General features: G+C 37.8%; 1 protein-coding gene across 3 annotated transcripts in view; it reads left to right on the top strand.

Moving 5' to 3' along the window:
• Positions 1-1,508: 1,508 nt before the first annotated feature.
• FAM53A (family with sequence similarity 53 member A) overlaps positions 1,509-21,575 on the top strand; it is a 61,089-nt gene continuing 41,022 nt past the window's right edge. The window contains exons 1-2 of one of the 3 annotated variants that reach the window (XM_063457664.1): positions 1,509-1,529; positions 20,388-20,624. In XM_063457664.1, coding sequence (XP_063313734.1) covers positions 20,472-20,624 — 153 coding nt within the window. In that variant the 5' untranslated portion in view covers positions 1,509-1,529; positions 20,388-20,471. Of the gene's footprint in view, positions 1,530-1,573; positions 1,707-5,764; positions 5,837-20,387; positions 20,625-21,575 lie in introns of those variants that run through there. The other 2 variants (XM_063457662.1, XM_063457663.1) reach the window with 2 other exon arrangements.

Below are 21,575 nucleotides of genomic sequence, written 5' to 3'. Positions count from 1 at the left end.
TACAACCACTTTGCATCATTTCAACGTTTATGATGCATAGGGTTCCCCTGTCACTTTATCACAGCAAACTTCTGAACATTTCTGCCGTTATAAGACGGCCCCTTGGATCAATGATGTCAATACAGGAGTTTGATTTACTTCTTTGCAGTCAAATTTCCATCCAAGTCACTGTGCGCACCTTTTGGACGAACATCTCTCTTTATCTGTGGTGAGAGCCCAAACTGTGGAAACAAACATGTGCGATGCAAGCACAAACCAGGCCGTGTAAAAACGCTGCAGGTGCACTGACTGCTTTGGGTATCTTCACCAGTTTACTTATCTTATGTGGTACAACTGCGGCAAGAGGCTAAACTACATGAACCCCTGCCGGACAGGTGTTGAAGGGACACTCCATGCACCATAAGCACTACACTGTACTGTTGTGGTTATGGTGTTATGAGTGCCCTGACCCTTCTAATGTAAGCTGTTAGCTTGGTTTGCGGGGCGCTGGTAACTTTCTAGATGGAGAGCCATAAGCAACTGCAGGGAGTTTCCATTAGTGATTCTGTACTGAGCCTTGCAGTGCAGGGATAACTCATTGTTTGAGAGCTTCCGGTTATCATTCTCAGCCACTGAGCTAAGGCATGCACCTCTGGGCTAAGCTCAGAGAGCTTCTTGCAGTGGCAGAGGTACTGAGAGGCGCCCATCCGACGACAGGTAAAATGTGACACTGTTAGCAAACGGTTTGACTACTTACATTGGGGGTCACCATAACTACTACTATGGGCGCTTGAAGTGTTCCTGTAATGCTATTAGTAAAGAACGCATGGACCAGAATGATAAGCTCTGGATTGGTGGATCAGATCTGGTCTGGATGTGGGTATGCCACATGCTGCACTTGCCAGTTCCAGTCCTGCAATTTCAATGCCTTTAATGGTAAGTATTGGTTTTTTTTTTATTATTATTAATATGTGTTTCTGGAGATAGTGGTTTTAATGTATAATCTATATAATACTTCCACAATCTGGTGACCAGTTTCTAAAGAAGTGTTAATTTAAATGAAGGGGTTAAACAATAATTATTAATAATACTAATAATAATGTAGGCATGGCCATAGAACACACAGAAGCTAGCAGTGTGTAAGAGCAGTAGTAGTTGTAACACTGCCCCCTCTGGGCGCAGACAGGTAGTGTTCCTTCAGCCTGCAGCTCCCAGCCTGTGCCAGACACTGAACGTTCTCTTAGTTCCCACGAGGTTCTTTGTTTATAATTTGCAAATGGACCGCACCACTCCACCGCCTGCTCTGAGGGGTGGACAACTGGCAATCTGCTCGTACAGTACTGAAAGAGAAACACACTGGACCTGTTGACTGTCAAGTCGGTGTGTGGTGTGTTTTCCCGACCACTTTATTCCATATAGCCAGCAAGAGGAGACGGATATGATTTCTTTCACTCCTACTCTTACCCGCAGTATGGTATCGCCCGAATCTATAAAAAGTCCAGCTCAGAACAGCAGCACCTCTAAGTTGTCCAAGTAACTGAAGAGTAAAGGTATAAGCTTGTTTTCAATAAGGGAAACGGTTTAACAAAGAGATTTTTTTTTTTTTTTTTTTAAATATAATTATTTTTATTTTCCTCTTGATCACTTTGTCTCTCACAAACTTGTTTCACAAGTTCCAGGATATCTTTGTGTTAGTTTATGTCTTGCTGGGGACTGACTAGCTACAGGTAACTTGATGTGTTGTTCTGGCAAATCTTGGGACTTTTAACAGCTTGCAACTTTGCACACACAGACTGGGTGTCTGCTGACATGTGGGCACTATGCAGTTTATACAGGTTTTGTGGCTCATGGACTCCCCCCCCCCCCCCCCCTTCTCTAGTTAGGATGTTAAACTATGTAAAATGTATTCCACCAGCCTTTTCTCTACTTTTGCAATCACTTTGTTAATGTTTATGTGCACTCTTTGTGTATATGTATGTCCTTCACTGTATTACTCTGTGTTTGTGTGTGTATGTATATTTGTCTGCTAAAAATACAAATCCTGTTGTCTTCAAATAGACATTTGTGTGTTTGTATATGTCATTGTGGTAAATGTAATATGTCTACATTTGTGTCATATCCCATAAAGTATATGTATCTATAGTTTCATAATTAAATTGGTTTATAAAAATTACCATTTTGTATGTTTTTGATTGTTTATACATTACCATTATTGATTAACATTTTTTGTGTATATACATTATGTTTAAATTATCATTGTTTGCACGTGTGTACATGTCTTTTTATATACAGATATTATATTTAATACAGTGTTCTGCTGCACACAGATTTTCAGTATACTGTTGAATTATAGTGATATTGCTTTACAGGCTTGCATACTTTTCCATATAGGTTTATGTAATATGGACCATTTAACCAGGTGGTCTGCAGACCTATTTTCCAGTCAACATATTTTTTTTTATTTTTTTATAAAGCATCTGGTTTGGCAGCCATTTTTGTTTTATCAGATTAGAAAAGTTACCATTGATCCACTGCACCCATGTACAATCTTCAGCTAGACAGTGCTTGCTAAGGGCTGGGACAATGTTACTTCCTGGGAATTATTCACAAAGTCTAAAGTTTCTCTTTATTGTAACTCAACTCCCAAGGCAGCTGCTTTCATGGTCTGTTCTTCTAAGCATAAAAAAAATTCCAAATTAGTTTTGGGCACCACACCTATTACCAAGCAAAAATATTTACTGCAACATTATATGGCTTTCACAAATTGCTGATTATGATGTATGTAGAGCAAGAATTGGATCTTAGCTTTTTATTTTTTTTCTTCTTCTCCCCCTTACACACAGAGTGTAGTGTAAACAGCAATACACTTTCAGCGAACAATGAACATGTGTTTTTAGCCAAGTACAGTTGGAGCCAATCCAGTTCTATTCATATCTTCATGTAGATTGTTTTGGTTGAAGACGCCTTAAGAAATAATTTGAGATTTCAGGTGAAATCGTAATTTTAGAAGGATTCAGATTAGCAATGCCAAAAATATATATATAAAAAAAATAATGGTAAATCAGGTGTAACTCAATATCTGTTGCTTGTTTGTCTTTACTTTTTGCATACATGTACATTCAACTGTTTAACGTTTTATTATGAGACGGTATTAAAAAGGTAACATTTCACAGACAATTTGAAATCTCATTGAAAAGGCCCTTTTATTCTCCACAGACTGATTTTGTTAAAACAGTGCAGCCTGACACCTATTCTAATTTTTGTCAAATATGCACAAATGTGTCACAGCAGACACCTGTCACTATAACTTTAACCATTCTGTACTGGCTTAAATTCCTAGACAATTATTGGCCCAAATAACTTTTTTTTTACTACTTCTTGTTGTTGCACTGAAAGGGCTGAATCCATCAATTCAGTGTCTGTACTAACTCCCTGTCATGACTGGCTGTATAAGTTAGACTTCTGTAGGCCTTTTGTTGTATGTGCATTGTCTGGCTTTTTGTTCTGCAAGTTCCTCTGTATAAACTTCATTGGTGAGTGCTCTGCAACATTCGAATCCATTAGCTGCGTTTAAAAATATTTTCTGTCCCAAATTATTTGGTAAATAAAATTAAAATATCTGCTGAGCAAAAATGTATTTCTGTATCTTTAACATTAGAACTGGAAACTTTTTTCATACGTTTTAGAACGTTTTACTGAAAAGTTTTTTTTATAGGAAATCAGAGTAAATTTTAGGTGAATTTTACATTCTGGGCCAAATAGACGAAATGGAAACATTGCTGACTCAAGTCAACAATTTTGGCCTAAGGTTTGAAGTTCAATTTGAATTCCTGACAATTTATTGCTTGGCGATTAACCCTGATGGTGTTGAAACAGGGTTTAAAAAAAATGATAGAAAGTAGATGAGTGAGTCTATGATTAAGCAGATTCTTTCCCTAAACAGTGAGTTGCATATAAATGACTGTCATCTTTAGAGCAGAATAATAAAGTTGGTACAAATCTCAGATTCTGCAAAAAAAATTTTTTTGCAAGTGGTTTGTAAAATTGCAGCAATTCCCAGTTTAGCGAATTTGCCCTTTTATTTCCTGGAGTCCCCGCTGGTTTTATAGAAGCTTGTAAATATTTCATGTAGCACTTAAGCTGACTGATAGACTCATATTGGCTTATAGCAGTAGGACTGGCGAAGAACGTTCTCCTGTTTCCAGCATGTGGCGCTTTAATGCTGCTACGATGATATATTTATAGACAGTGAGTTGTATGCTTTATGGTCTCCACGGAATTTAAAAAGGACCGTGAGAAAATGTTTGCTTATATCTGTAGTGTTGAGATGACAAGGAGACACTGAACACATTTGTGCGTTTTGTGATTTCTGTTGAATCTGCTGTGTCGATTTCAAGGCTTACTTTTTTAGAGGCCAAGGGGCTTTTTTTTTTTTTACAACATAGCTTCATGTGGTTAAACTTCACACCTTATAAAACAGAGTATCACAGTTCAAATGGATTGAATTACAATCACGTAGACCTAATTGTACTTAGAACTGAGTTATATTCATTTCACTGTTACGGAAACCTTTGATGGGATAGTGATTGAACAGTTGTAAAAATGCTGTAATTTTAAATGCATAGGGAGTACTATTTTTATAGGCACCTTTTTATTTAATTTTTTTCAGGTTTAGTAATATTTTAAGGACGGGGCATTATAATATTACTTTAAGTTTAGTGAACAGCTGCTAATTTTAAGACACATGGAATTATTTATAAAGAGCATTTTAAGATAGCTTCACAAAAATGGGGCAATCCGTAGGAGCAGTGCCTTATTTTTCTGTAATTACATATTGTTAGTTTTTATTAATGACCATAGACCATAAGTGTAATGTATGTTTATTGTAGCTATAGAGGTTAGTGGCAAATGACCTGCCATGATTCCCAACATGTGTTTGGCCTACTAGTCACCCAGCTGAGGACACTGGGAGTTAGTCTTTCAACAGCCATGGATATACTTGTGTTGTCTATCTCTCCATAAAGGAATACACAAGCCATGCCATCCTGATTTGTTGTTTTTAGCAAATGTATAGTGCCAACAAAGTCTGTATCTTTGGATACAATGTGATTGAGCGTAATCTATTCAAGCTGTGTTGTGTTATGGAATTTCTAGAAACACATACTACTGGTGTTAATTTGCTGCTAGTGAGACTGCTGGCTTTCTCTTAAAGTTGTGCATGTGTTCAGCCCATTATAAAATTCCACATAAGGCATCAGACGTAGCTGTAACATTTTATTACTTTGCGTTTACCAGTGAAAATGCTTGTTAGGAAACACAGGCCTCTTCAAGTAGAGAATGTTTGTTTGTGTGTATATATATATATATATATGTGTGTGTGTGTGTGTGTGTGTGTATATATATATATATATATATATATATATATATATATATATATATATATATATATAGTGTATACAGTGCCTGTTCCTATCCTGAAATTGTACTTCAGATTCTGCTATTTAATTCCTCTGATTAAAGCATAATAATACGTTGGCTTCCTCTCTGTGTTTATAAATTAACTGCCAATACAGTGTTAATGGGGTTGAAGCTTCTGAACATCTTATGATAATGTGTTTGGATTTGAGCTTTTTAGTTTAGCAATAAAGTTGCAAAAAAAAAAAAAAGGGAAGGAAAGGGGGAAAAAAAAGCAACAAGTGTTTGACCAATCGGTGCATGGTGGGGGCAGGCTCGGATGGATTGGGGGCGTGTGTGTATTCATAGTTCTTTTTATTTGTGCTGTACGCTGGGGTTATGCTGGCATATGCATAGAAGCAGCCAGGGAGCAGCCAGGAAAGGCAGCACGCTGCACAGACAGGTACACACATCATGTCTTAGCAGGGCACAGACTGGCTTGTAATTAGCCCAACCAGCTCTTAATTTATTAGGTCTCATTGCTCCACTTTAAAGCATTAATACCTCATTAAACCTACACGGATCCATTAGAGATTAGTTTTGCTGCTTTTCTGACGTCCCAGGACCAGATTGCCAAATTGTATTTATTTTTCTATCATTTTTTTTTTTCTAATGTGGTAAAAATAGATTCTAAAAAGGGATACTTAAAGGCATATAGACTGTAAGCTCATATGAGCAGGGCCCTCTTCAACCTATCGTTCCTGTACGTTTTCTTGTAATTGTCTCATTTATTGTTATATCTCCCTCTTTGATAATATTGTAAAGCGCTACGGAATATGCCGGCGCTATATAAATACCAGTAATAATAATAATGTGGAAGTGTACATTAATTTTATTTGTTTCTTTGAAAGTGTGTTCACAGATTTTAACTCCGTGAACTAGTTATAAAGAAACTGAATACACTATTTAAAGTGAAAAAATATCGGTTTCCATTTTTTTTTTAGTCTTTTTTTTTTTTTTTTATGCTTCAACACGTAGGGATCTGCTAAGCAGATTGTGTGCATATTACGTGCATGCAAATCCTTTTTTCTTTTTTTCCCCTCAGGGTTTCATAGTTTAAGGTGATTCTTCATGTAGCTGTACGTGAAACCACAACTATTTGAGAAGCCGAGCTGATTTTATGTGTATGTGTGGGAGACAGGAGTACGTTTAACCCCTTCCAATGAGGCCTGTAGTTCTTATCCAAATTACAGTTCTAGGTAAAAGCTGCATGTTAACTTATGTTTCATGCCTTCTGTACCTCAATATGAAAGTCAGTTTTGCCTTTGCCATTCAAGCAATCCTAAATTCAAGAGCAGTTAACGGGTTTTTTTTTTTTTTTTTTTTACGCTCCCCTATCCCTTCTATCTGCCATCATATATTTGTTACCTGCCCATATTATATTTTATAGAAGCCAATTCAGTTTTGTTGTTACTGACCTGGAAAGTTATAGTTTATAATCTGTAAAGTGACTGTGCTTCTACAAGGTTATGCTAAATTTCAGAGGATCTCATGAACTTGTCACAATGTTGCCTTTGCGTTTTTATAATAGAAATTTAGCCAAAGCAATAGGTGCTCTCGGGGTTCTGTTCTAGGACCCCTTCTATTTAACATTTTTATGAATTATCTTAAAAAAGGCACTGAAAGTCACGTATCAGCGTTTGAGAGATGAGACAAAACTCTGTAAAGTAATACAGTGTGAGTAGGCTATTGCTTTTCTGCAAAGGGATTAAGATAGACTGGGGGACTGGGCACTCAACTTAATGTAGAAAATTTCAAAGTTATGCACTTCGTGATAAAGAATGCACAAGCAACTTACACCCTAAATGGTAGTGAATTAGGGATAACATCACACGTGAACGTTTTGGGAATTGTATTAGACAGCAAACTAAGCAACAATGTGCAATGTCAATCAGCAGTTGCTGAGCCCAGTAAGGTATTGTCATGTGTAAAACTGGCCATTAATACTCAGGGTGAAAATATGTTGCCTCTTTTTAAATCACTGGTAAGACAAAACATTGAATATGCTGTGCAATTTTGGACACCTGTTTTAAAGAAGGATAGTATGGCACTAGAAAAAGTGCAGAGGTGGGCTACAAAATTAATAACAGGAATGAAAAATGAGTTATGAAGAAAGGTTGGCACATTTAAATCTCTTAAGTTTAGAAACACAGTGCCTCAGAAGGGATATCATAGCATTATTCAAGTATATTTTGGGCCAATACAAAACATTGTTTGGAAATCTTTTCATAAATAGGACCATACATAGGATAGGCAGTCATGCATTTAGACTGGAAGAAAGGAGATTACAAATAAGGCAAAGGAAGGGTTTGTTTAATTTTTTTCTAATTTTTACAGTAAGAATAAGGATGTGGAATTCTCTGCCCAAATGGGTGATTTTATCAGAGGTTTTATCAAAGTCTGTACATTTGTTTGAATAGAAACTGGATGAAAACTTGCAAAAACAAAATATTCAGGGGTATAATTTTTTTAGTAGGGTAATAGATTCTTGATCCAAGGAGAGATCTCACTGCCATTCTGGGGTCAATGTTTTTTTTCTTTCTAGTTTGTTGCAAAATTGGAAAATGCTTCAAACTGTTTTATTTTTTTGTGTGCCTTCTTTTGGATCAACAGCATAAAACAGATGTGTGAGAGGCTGCATTTGATAGATGCATATCTCTCTTCAGCCTATGTGACTACGTATGGGTAAGCTAAGGTTTGCAGTAATATTGCTGCTTGTATGATTCGTTATGTATCTGGGAAAGAGGCAGAGATGGTGCAAATATGCTTAGAGTGCGTCTAGGCCTCGGGGTGAGAGGAAGCATCCAGCTGGCAGGCGAGTCGGAGCTCACATTACTATGAGCTTCTCAGGGTTGCTTGACAGATGCGAAAGTTAACCCCCCGAATGCCAGACAATAAAATTCAGAGCTGCCATCTTGTGCCTCTGATGTTTTTCTCTCTACTCTTTTTAAAGCTTGAAATTAGAGATTACCCAGTTGTTTTGTTTTTTTTTGCTTAAACTTTTAAAGATTTTTAACACTGTAACGAATTGTGTGGCTTTTGTTTTGGAGCAGGCAAATTATTTGTATACTGTGTGCTCCATAAGGAAAAGAAAGTTTAAAATTAAGGGGAGGGTGGTAGGGGCGGGGGGAGAGTCTTTAAATAGTAAATTAAACTCCTGGGGACACAATGGTTGTTTAACAGAAACCAGAGCCTGGCGTTGACATTGAGGCAATGGGAAATGTTTATACTGGGAATATACTAGACAGACTGCAGCGAAGTGCCTTAATTTAATCCATACTCGGCCCATACCACATTGTAAGATTGTACATGTGTTCATGTTTATTTTACTGCAGGGTGATTGTCAACGGTTTAAATTTAGGGGGTTATAGGAGGGGTGGGAATGGTGTTTGCCCCTTTTTGGCATTTGAAAGCCCAAATTACTCTTAACAAAAAAATAAATAAATTGCGCAGTTGCCTCTCTCCTTGTTTTATTATACAGTAATGTAAAAGCAGACCTATCCTGCCTTCTATTATGGAGTGTTTATGTAGGAATCATTTTATTTTAATAACTTTAGCATTGCTAGAACACTAGCATGTTCATATAATATGAACATACTAGTGTTCTAGCAATGCTAAAGTTATTAAAAGAAGTAAGGGTGTGCAAAAGTTCCAACTGGTTCTCATTGACAGACAATTCTTACAGATCTGTGGTTGATAGGAATTGTAGTTCCTTTCATGAGGTGCCTATTCACTAAACTATGAATTGTGGAGGATTTGCAGGCAAATTGTAGGCCAAAGAACTGAAAAAAAAAAGCCATATTTAATCGTTTTCTCCATTGCCACTTTGGCTTAACATTTGAGGCCTTAGATTCACCACCACGTATCCTGGTTTATAAATTATTCCCACGTTCCAGGCCCTGGGCTGTATATGAAACGAGATGTTTCTTTGTTATATTATGAATATGGCATGAAGCCCTGTATACCATTATAAACTCCATTAACAAAACTACACAGGCCTGCATTCCATTCTGCCGGAGGGCTTGCCATGCTGTGTAAATTATTGATTAATGACTGCACCGCTGTTAGACAATATCAGCCATTCCAGATGTTGTGAACTGGATCTCCCATAATACACTGCAGATGCAGCATGACTGATGTAGTCTACAGAATGTGTAATAGCGTAGCTTGCTACCATGCCGGGTTCCATTGTGAACTCTTAATCCCTTGTGATGCCTTTTTTTTAAAAATACTGAACTTAGTATTACTATTACAGTACAATGACATGTGGCACACTCTCCTCCTAAGTTTCTGTTTTGACAGTATGCCGAATGCAGCCCACTTAAAATCTAATTTTTGACATTTTCAAAATGTCATAAAGTGTCAGATTTTGGGGGACAGCATTGTGCGTGAGAAACCTGCTTGTTTTGGTGTCTAATGTACTTAGAGTAAAAACAAAAGTAAACAAAAAAACTACAACCTTTTTGCGAAATTGCTCCCACATCAATTTAAAAGAAGATCAGGGTATGGATGCAAAAGACAAAACCACTACAATTGCCGCAATGCATATAACCATTTTTAAGTATGCCCTGCAGGTTACTAGAATTTTAATAAATGCATTTTCTACGGGATAAGATATTTGCGGTTATGGACTAGCATCTAAAAGCTTCAAAGGCGGCAGACATATCTGCCTCGCCGCCTGCCTGCTGCTTCCTGAACCACAGTAGGACTCTGCATAAAATAAAAGAGCATGCATCTTAAAAGGTATTACATGCCTTTAATTCCCATACTAAATAAATAAAAAAAGTTTGGATTCTTTAAGAATCTTTAAGAAGTGTGTGTGTATATATATATATATATATATATATATATAAGCGCTGGGCTTGATGGGGGTTGTTGTCGGGAAGCCACTTTAACACAGAAAGTTGCTGGATTGGTTGCGGCGGCATGCTGGTCTGGTGAATGAGTTGCTGCATGACCTTGTTCAGGCGGCGCATAATTATGCCTTGTGCGATAGTTGCCTAGCACTTGTGCCGTTAACGAACACACGTCTTCATTGATCAGTTGAGCGAAAAGGGAAACTGTTTTCCTTATCGTCATTTCAGCTAGATACATCATGACTTTGTGATAACCTTAAACTATCTAAGATAACACGATGTTGACATGAATGCTAAATAGCCTACTTAAATTGGATTGTGAAATTGAAATGTACATTGAGCTGTCATTGCGTGCCGTGCTCATTTGCACTGTACATTTATTAGTACTGCATAAATCCTATGCACGAGAGAGCTGTGTGGGGTTAGGCTTGTTTACGGGAAACCACATGCTGCCATTTGCTGTCATATTATTAGTTCTACATAGAATGGTGTTTGCCTACATTGGGTTATGGAACCAGGCTACACCTTCAAGGTCTTATTTTTGCTTATTTTGGAGCCTGCTTAAATCCACATGCGAACAACTAAGTATTAAGGGAAGACTATATTCATAATACAAACATGTACTCCTAATGCTAAACTGTTCCCCTAACTATGTAGGTGTGTAGCCTCCCTTGCAGGAGTTTAAAAAGGTAAGATTTTCGTACCTTACGTCCAGTGGCGCCCTGCTCTCTGTGCTGTTGCTCCGCCTCCCAAGCTAAGATCATCGATTAATGATCTCCGACAATCCAATGCTTCCCCATAGGGAAGCCTTCTATGGCCAGTGCCCATGTGTGGCAAAAAACACTCTTCCCCAAGCAAATGCTCTCTGGGATAGTCAGTTTAACTCTGTTATAGGTACAGAAATGCCCCTAGTGGCTGACTTCCAGACAGTCACTAGAGACGTGTTAACCCTGCAATGAAAACATTGCTGTTCCTGCAAAACTATAAAAACAAGAGCATTGGCACCACAACCACTTCATTGTAATCCATTTCATAGAATTCATGCTTGTTTGAGCATGGCCCTCTTCACCTCTGGCTCTTCATTTTTGTATGTCAATTATTTAAAGGGACTCTCCCAGCATCATAATCTGTTTCTTGAATTGCTTATGTTGCAAGGAACTCCCCTGTCTCACTGCATCCTGTTGCTTATATCTGCAGTGATTTGCAAAGTTTGCTTGATTTGCCTCTGTTGTTTAATTTAGTTTTTCTATAAATGTATAAGCTAGGCGGAAAATACCACTTGGGGCTATAATAGAGGGGTCGTAAATGTTAGTAACTGCAGTATCCTAAAATCTTGACTTCACTGCTGACACCATTGGTTCACTTAATAAGCTGTGGATCAAAAGGAAGAAATGGGTCAGTGCATGTATTCACGGGTCTGTGAGCAACTCGTGTGCATGCATGTATGTGTGGAGCTAGCGTGTCTCTGTTCTCAGCTCCGTTTCAAAGATGTCTGTGTTCACAATGGAATACACGTTGTGTCCTACATTGAGATACATACAAAGGTGTGGGGCCACTGACAATGCAAAAAAAAAAATAGCATATAGCACGCACCCTGACATTTATACACATGACCCAAAATAATACTTTGGTTCATGAATATATAAAAATGGAGGGATTGGTTTCAGACTGTACTTATGTTAAACTTATTAAACCTGACATGCGATTTGACGGAGCATAGACTCCATAGTAAATGGGGTTAAACGGATGCAAATCTTACTTCTTCGTAATGCGTTGGCAAACTGCTGGAGGCAAAAATAGTGTTTTTTGTTTTTTCTTTATGGAACTATTCCTATGGTTTCTTGATGGTTTTTAGCTTGGTCTGTCGCTGTTCTTACCTGACAATTAGCTTTTTGCATGCTAGATTACACTGGCAGCCCCTATTAAATAACATAGGCAGCCAGCGCCGGTTTCATCTCTGCCTAGTCATAAACATTATGGGATAAGGGTAGAACTGACTGAAAATTTAACCTCTTCTCACTTTGCTGAACGTTCAGCTGAGGTACAGCACCAGCAATCCATTGTTAGTGCAGGTATAATTTATTGAATGAGAGATTCCCTGTATGAAAGTAAACACACTCTGCACATCATACACTACTAGCACCCACACACATATGTAGAGTTGCAGTTTAAAAATAAATAAAATAATAATGTAGTAATGTAGTTTTATTTTATTTAGTCTTTTCTGCCTTGACTGGAGTGTTTTCCTTTAAATAATATTAGAGTTTGTATTGATGCAATGAATAATTGATTTCATAATTACTACATTGCAGTTAGGGTTAAAACCTCACGTTGCAGTTTGCTCCCTCTGGGCACAACTATCTCACATCTATGTCATATCCTCCAGTTAAGAGTCAACATCTTCTGTGTAGACATCAGTGTTCAGCCTTTGGTCACTGCTTTATATGTCTAAAGCAGAGGTGCCAAAAATGTATCCCCCATGTGTTTTAGAACTGCCAAATCTTTGTATTACCACCCCCCCCCCACCCCTCCCACTCAACCCCAAGAAAGCAAAGAAGACAAACCCAGACATTTTATTATTTAAACTAAAAATCTATGTATTGTAATTGTAACCCATATAATTATACACTAGTAATCTCTCTATTCCCACTCCTATCCTGTTAAAGGGACCATAGATGCTATTTATATGCAACCGACGTGGCTATATTTTTATGATTGAAGCCAGTTGCATGGTTTATGCAAAAACTATAGAACCCAAAAACGGTTTCATGTTGGCTCTGCTCCCAATATATACTGACAAGAAAAGGTGGCAAAACAGGACTATGACTAAGACTTCCTGTGGTGTGTGTATATATACAGCTGTCTCATTGTATTCATTGAGAGAGCATTACACTAGGGTACATGCATGCGCAGCACACCCATCCATGCCTGTATAAACTGTACAGTTGTCTTCTAAAAGCGAGCTTCTCACAGTGACCACAATCCGGGAAAGTGGCGAACTTGACAGGCACTTTACCTGCCTCCGTGACTGCGATGCTTTTTTGGCACCTTTCCCTATTCTTCCCAACTATGAGCATCCTTCAAGCCACACTTTTATCTTTTGTAATCAGATGAATAAAGGACCAGGCATACCATCTGGGATTACGGCTGGGAGTGTTGCCTCTCTGAGCTGTGCACCCATGATCTGAATCTACAGGGTGTATGCCGTCTCTTCTCTGTTTGGTATTTCAATCTTCTATCGCATAGGCAGAAGATAAAATAAATGTCTAGTGTCTATTTAAATGTCTTCACACCACTGTCTCGTTTTTAAAAGGTTGTTTTGGACCAATAAAATGGCAGATGTCCCATTCAAAACGTGTTCCTTTCCAAAATCCAAAACATAGCACTGTAGCATCTTGAACATTTGTTTTATGTATATCTATTTCTGCTTCTGTTGTGAAACAACTGCGGTATTTTCCTGAATTTACATATACTGGGCACATGTTTCATTTAGAATTTTTATCTATGAAAAAAATTGTTAGAAGGTTCACATGATGTCCATGTGGCAATAATGTAGACTCTAAAGATAAGCATCTGTCTGTACTCGTTTCCCATAAAGGAGGAAAAACCCAATTCTTATAAATTCAGTTTCTTTTGGAACTAGTTAAAAATTAGGGTGTTGGCATTACCTGTGTCTACCATACAATACCATAAAGAAATGTGAGTGACAAATTTAGGGGTATATCCAGAATGATTCTGGAAGATTTCTGCCTCTGTGCTCTTATTGTCACCTTATAAGTTTTATTGTAGATGGTTTTCTGTCGCATGTCGGTAATCTTTGACCTGCAAAGCACAAATAAAAACACACATACAAGGTTATTCACTTAACTGGGATCTGTTGATAATTAATATGGGGATTATACATTTTAGGCTCAAATATTGCTGGGAATGTAGTTGCAGTTTCCAGATAATTTGACAGCAAATCTGTCATTTCATTAATAAATCCAAGTGTGATTTTCACCAGTTCCCTAGTCACAGTCTTGGTAACCGGGCCTGCACTTTAAGGGTTAAAAAGGAGAGTTTACTTACCTTCTCTCGCTCGCAGTGCTGTTCTATGGGGAGTTTGATAATCTCAGCCAATCCAATACATTACCATAAAAAAAAGCATTGGGAGGCTAGTGCGCATGCGTGGCAAAACGCTGCTCTGAGCTGCGCAGATCGTCTGAGACGGATTGAAATGGTGGAGGTTTTGAACACTATTTCGGCAGAAGCACCTATATTGCTTTGTCACTTCACAAATGCTAACAAACCGTGTATCTCCTCCTCCTATGCATTGTGTGCCCTGGGGTTAAACTGGATTGTGAAGGCAGTTGCGAAATGTAAAAAATAGCACAAGGTATTGGTGATTTTCATATAATTTTTTTATTTTCAGAGGTAGATTTCTAGAAAAGCAACAGGCCCCCTTAAATTCCTGAGTGGACCATAAAATGACAGTACAGTTAGAGATCCCACCCCCCTTGCTTTTGGTAAATTAAAATAAATAGCGTTTTAACTTGCAGTAGAATGAAATTCATGTTCTTGGGCCATCTCCTGGGAGAACCGTGTGATGTGCGTTCAGACACTCATAGCCCAGGGAAAAGTTATGATTTCATCCAACTGAGGACACATTCATACGTAGTCTGCACAGATGGATTAAACATCAGCTGGTTTGTTTTTCCTCTGTCCCTTTGAACCCGTATGCAGGATGTGTTTTTTAGAAAGGGTATAGTGTTAAGCATGGATGAAGCAGCCATCAGGCAATATGCTAGAGCATTCAGGGTTCACTCTTATGGTCTCTCTGTGTCCCCCTTTCTCTTCCCCCACACCCTCCTCTCCATTGAAGCCCATAAAGAAATGCTTATTGGACTTGCTGAGCATTTCGGCACGTGGCGTTAACAATATTCTGGCATTGTTATCTTGGGATAGTTTTCGATCCACCTTCTCATACTGTGGCATGTTTTATGTAGGTAATAGCAATCAACAATTATAGGTTTTCCTAATTAAATTCAAAACGCAACAATAGCTCATCTGGAAACATTCTCCAACTCTGCCATAGTCACATCTTGGCTATTTTTGTGAAACACCCTGTTGGGTGTTGAGGACCTCCTTGGACTAAATGTAGTGGAAATACCGGTAATATTCTATAAACTTACATCTATAAATCTGTTCTGCTTTATCCATAAAGTTCTAGATACAAAGGTATTTATTTATTTTATTGACTATTTTCTCATGCAATCTCCTGGTGCGGTGGCAATTTAGTCTGTTGGGTGTGCTTATCTCTTTCACCAGCCTGCACATGTCCTAAGAAGGCCCATTGCTCTGCTGTCACCCCGAGAGGAGGGGAACTTTTTATTTAAAGTCTTAGAATAGCTTTGCATACAAATGCATGTTTGCTTAAGTTTTATCGCGTTAAAACGTAATTGTGTTAATTTTTTACAAAAATTTTGCCACATGTTCTACACTGTACACTAAAAAAATGTGGTTGTATGTATTGATATACATCTGAGTGTATTCAAAATCAGTTGGAGGGTGCTTGGCCTAAAAGCTGACAATCGCTGGAAAAATGATGGCCTTTACTGATGAACATAATTTATATGCATAAACCTTTCGAGAATTTGGAGGAGATTTCAGGTTTGTTTTACGACGGCTTTTATTATTTTTCTTCTTGTTTTAGGCAGAATGCAATATTCCATCTGCTCTGTTCGTTTACCCTGGCAGCCAGGCGTCTGAAAGGATAACTGCTTCTGTCAAAGGCTAAATCACGCAACATATCACCTGTCTCAGTGTTATTCAGTAATCTTTACTGCAGGGCGTATTGTTTAATTCCCGTAACTGCTGTAATAGTCAGCATTTGAACTTTGAGGGTATATCATAGTACAAAGCACCTGATCTACTTTTGTTTTTATGGAATTGACCGGCCCATAAAAAAAAATACTGAACCGGTATTGAGTATTTCCTTATATAGTATGATAGCGTTTGTTTGACTGATCTTAAATCTATACAACAATACACTTGCCCAGGGGCTGACAAAGATATTTCCCCAGCTTTTGTCGAACTGCAAACTCTGTAATGCTATGCCAGCCTTAATTCATTGGAGGCGTAGTTATTGAAAAACGTGGGCTACTGACCGCCGCTGTAGCATATTGACTTCAATAGATTTGTTTTTTTGCAACTGCGTGTCAACCCAGTGCAAGCTTCATGTATAGACCGTAAAATCATTGGGTGGGAGAAAACTAGTTATGACTCATTGCTCCTTCGCATTGTGGTTTTTTTCGTTTATGTAATGTAGAGAGACGATCATGCAGATATGCATTGCTTTAACAATAAGAACACTCAGATATGTGATAGCTCAGCGAAAACGGCTTGTTGAAATCTGCACTCGATACAGAAATTGAAGGGTATCTGGCAAGCATAGATTGGTTTCGACAAACCGATACAGTGCGGAAACAGATATCTGTAGGATCTATAGGTTTTCCTATGTTGTTCCAGTGTGGTTATCAATAAAACGTGATGTTGGGACCACGAGGATTAATTTAGAAACTATGCATCTTAAGGGCTTAGTTTAGTTAGATAATTGTTATCAATAATTTGCATGTCAGTTGCAACATTCAATGTGCGACACACAAGCCTCACTGGACAAATTGTGGGTTCTGGTGTTTTACATTGCGTCCAGCCACCCCACACTATGCTTTAGAAACAAAATATGATTGCCATAATAAAAAAAAAAGTGTCTCTAAAGCCATGTTAAAAAAAGCAATTCTCAAAGGGAAGGGCCATGATTTTTAGGTAGCCTTTAATGGAGTTTAGATCAGTGAGCTAAGACAATGTCTTACAGACTCACAACAGGCAGAACAGGCCCTGGATATATATATATAGCATGTTTTCAAAGCACACAAGTTGATTTACAGTATTATGTCTTAAGTCAGATCCTATAATTTGGCTCCAGGCTGCTTTGAGAATGTGCAGGTTATTTCAGACTGCATTGTTCTGTTAAAATGGTTTGACTTTGCTAACGTGTGAATAGATTTAAGACCTGAGTGAATTATATGAAGATCAGGCCCTCGTTAAAGCATGCTGAAAGTCTTCTGTGCATATTCTCAGCATTCCATCATCATGTCTTGCATAGATCCTAACTTTGCCTATGTCTCCGAGGGAGCAATGACCACAGTGGTCTCCTTGATCAACCTCTGCATGTCTCTTCCAGTATAACCTTTGGGCCTGTGTTCTATCGGTTTATATATCTCAAAATCTGAGCGAGTCCTGCTTTTGCACTCCTGTCTAAACAATGTTTGAGTTTGTGGGTGCCCATACATATTTTTTTTTAGGAGACCTATCCCATTCACATGCCGATCTAGTGACGAGGGACTGGAGACATAGTGTCTGTGTGGTGAGTTGTCCAGAGTGTTGGGCCATTTGCAGGTTGTGACTATGACTTGTGAAAACCAAAATGTTTAAGATATAGTTAACAGTTGATTAAACCTAGTAATCTCATCTTCTCACCACCATGCTGTGTGTGGGAAAAGAGAACTTCACATCATTGAATAGATTGCATCTATACCAATTAATACGTACTTGTCGTGCACAATTGGTAGATAACCAGTTCACCTTTCTAAGTGTAATCCGTGTTAATCTGTAATTATACGCCTGTTGGATTGCAGGTACTTCACAGAACTTACTGTTGAAGGTAGGCTTAAGTACAGGATCTAAAGCTGTCTTACGTTGGGCTGTGTTTGTGCCTCTTCACACCTGTTAAAACAGACCATATTCTCAGCTCTGTCAGTAGAAGAAGGAAGGGTGGGGAAGTTGAAGATTCCGTGCTTCTGTAAACAGAATAGTGAGGTTATTACTGTATGTCATTACTGAAAGGGATTTTTTTTGTAACACAATTTTATAGCGTTCTGTTTTCTCAATTCTGATTCCGTTAGGCTATGAGATCAGTATAGTATTGTATCAAAGAATTAATTTGTTTTTTTAGCTGCTCCCAACACAAAATAAATATAACCATCGGTTGACAGAGAAAGTTCAGGTACTGCTTCAAACCCATATAGCTGACTCTTATAGTTTTGTTGCTTTGACTAAGCACCTAACAAGAAGCACATAGGACTGGCAATTCTCCCTAAACTTTGGTCCCTCCTCGTTTTTATTTTCTCGCTAATATGGACAGTTAAAACTGAACTAAAATAGGTCCTGGGTACCTGGATCTGTTAGTCACCTTATTTTTATTATTTTTTTTTTTTTATGTTTTTTTTTTAAGTCTATTATAGTGAAGACATTTATTACACATCTTTTATTTAAGCTTTGGGAAAGCAGCCAAGAAATTGCAAGGATTTTACGTGATTTTATCGCGGTTCTTGTACTTGTATTCCCATGTTTTGTGCACGCATATTTTATTTTATTTTTTTATAAATATAAATGTTAATCATTGGAAGAGGTTGTTTACACAACCAACCCTGTTTGTCCTCGTAATATTGCCATTCTTAAGGCTAATGCCATAATTATCTAACCAGCTGTTGTGCACGAATAATATTTGTGTCTATTAATTACCTGTTCGTGTTTAAAAGATTATTTTCTTTGAATTTTTTTTTCCCAACAGAGGATAAGGGTGTTTTTTGTTTTTTACCCTTTAATTTGGGTCATAAAAGATGTTCCCTGCTCTCTAAGCTGCTTTGACGTTTATGCGCAAAGAGTAACTTTGTTCTAAATCTGTAGCAATCACTATAGAAACCATTTGATGGTGTATTGCTCCACATTGAGCTACAAAATCGATAAATGAAAGGATATTTTGGGTCTACATCGTATTTCCTTCTAAGAACTATTTCAAATTACTATATTTCAGTATGTTTCTTGCCAAGGGGTTCATTTGAATTGGTATTGATACATTTGTGAAAGAACAATGGAAACTGTGGGCTTTGGGTTCGCAGCCGGCCCAGTGGGACTTTACAAAGATGTTATTTCCTCAATAAGTTGACGGCCTGTTCAGCACTGACACATATTTTACTTGGAATCTGTTTTCAATATTGTAACATTAATGGAATCTTCAAATATTGTTTAGATGCCAAATTATTGTTTGTGTAATAGAGGGCGGTTGCTCATAATTTATTACATTTTTGTTTTCTCTGACTAGTAGTAGGCTTGTTTACATTTACAGGGTTGAATGAACGTTAACATGTTGGCCAAAATAGCTGAATTGAAACAAATCTACAAGTCAATTCTCTTTTATCTTTGGCTAATTCGGCCTTAAAAGTGAAGTTTACTTTGAATTCTGGTCAATTTTCACTAACCATGTTAGTGTTTCTTTTAATATGGCAACCGTGTGCTCTGCCTTGTGAAATACCTTACCCATTGGGTGTTTCTTTTGACCTTTAGACTGATATCTATGAAGAGGGAATTTATTGAACTTGGAGTAGCCCCTCCTGTTAAGGGTCTGGCTGACCTGTAGATATAACAGCCAATGCGGATGCATAGAAAATGGTCTAGCACAGTTTTATTATTAGACCTGGTTGTAGTTCCTGGGCCTTGACAAGTAAGTTTAGTACAGATGCTCCTCACTTACCGACCGGTCGGTAAGTGAGGCGCATGCACACCAGTGCAGGTCTGTGTTAGGGCAAATTTCCCCGAACCTAGATTAGAGGGATTCTTTGCTCTGGTGTATGTCTACTTTCGGGGAAATTTTGCTGAACATAAAAATGGTGCTTTTAACACTATAGGGTCAGAAATACATGTTTGTGTTCCTGACCCTATAGTGTTCCTTTAACAATAATTTACCACGTTACAATATATTGAGAATTTTTTTTAAATACATACAACACTGTTGTGAAAATGGTTTAAATGCTTTACTAATGTATTCAAAGTTGTTTTATTTAATTTAGGTCACAACAAATCCCATTGAAGAGCTTACCATGCATTCTTAGCGTAGGTAGTTTAACTTCTGAAACAATTAGATTGTTCTGTAGCACCTTGCTTCCGTTGGTCTAATGTAAGCTTATAGCTACGCCGACGTGTTCTCCTGCTTTAATGTGTGATAATCCATTTGTGGCTGAGTGTACCGTTGTCTTATCAAAGCCCCCTTTGCTTTTGCAGATGAAAACAATGCATTGCAGCTCTAAGAAGAATTAAGGCAACTCCCTCCGCTACAAGAAAAGAGCCGCTTAACTTAATCTGCAAATGAAATGGCTAAACAGTATTGAACCATTGGGATCGATGCACATCGGATTGACGAGCAGAGAAGGGGCAACTACCATGGTAACACTAATAACCGAAAAGCTGCAAAACCAGACCCTGGACGATCTGTCATGCAAAACCTATAATATTAGTCTGGTACGTAACATTCACGGACTCATCTCTTTTACAAAGTTCAGAGCATGTGATCAATAAGTTTACTGATTTAGGTTTCTGTTGTATAAGGTATAACTTGGCACATTCCTCTTGCGTAAATTACCTTACAGGAACCTCAACAGTATTGATTATTAATTTACCACCGTAAAATTAAAATGTGTGCTTCTTTTACATAGATGACAAGTGTTATTTTTACAATGCAGTCAAAATAATGTAAAAAGTACTTTTTAAGATGCATGCTAGTGTCGATACCTTTCGGTCCGAAGCATGGGTAATAGTCATTGTTGATGCATTGAGACTTTTTTTTTTTTTTAAATGTTAGAAAGGATCCTGCCTTGCCCCATCTGTCATTTTCAATGAGACTATTGCGTCTGTTTTTTTTTTTAAGGTGCCTTACTAACCAGTAGGACCTCACTTTTGAAAATAAGATGAACAAGGGCATAATAGTATTGCATAAATGTCATCTGGTACAACATATGCAACACTCTTCGTAAAAAATAAAAAGGTCTATTACGTTTTAGGTAATGTTACGCATCTTATAAAATGAGTCCATTACTCTTTATTTAAGTAGACCTTCCATATCACATTTTGTTTAAACATTTCTGTTAGAAACTCTTCTCAGCAGAATATAATTTTCAGAAAATGAGACTGCAGGTGGTTCTATTGTGCATACGTGCAGGCCTGTCACATGTCACATGTGCTTGTACATACAGAGATGGAAAGATATACATGTATTGTCACATGTCCCAGACCAAGAGAAGACAGAGGGGCTCCTGTTCAGGACTTCTCGGACTTGAGCTGGCATCAATAACCATGGTGACTGTTTGCATTATAATCCGTGCAATCAGCATAAGTCATTATAAAGGGTGCCTTGAAGCGATAGTAACACAGCAAAGTATAGAGTTCTAGGTCTCCAAAGCTGTTTTCTGATCA

This window comes from Pelobates fuscus, chromosome 6 (genome assembly GCF_036172605.1).
Source record: "Pelobates fuscus isolate aPelFus1 chromosome 6, aPelFus1.pri, whole genome shotgun sequence".
NCBI lineage: Eukaryota > Metazoa > Chordata > Amphibia > Anura > Pelobatidae > Pelobates > Pelobates fuscus.
The sequence above is the reverse complement of the archived record's forward strand: the minus strand, read 5'-3'. Positions and strand labels throughout refer to the sequence as shown.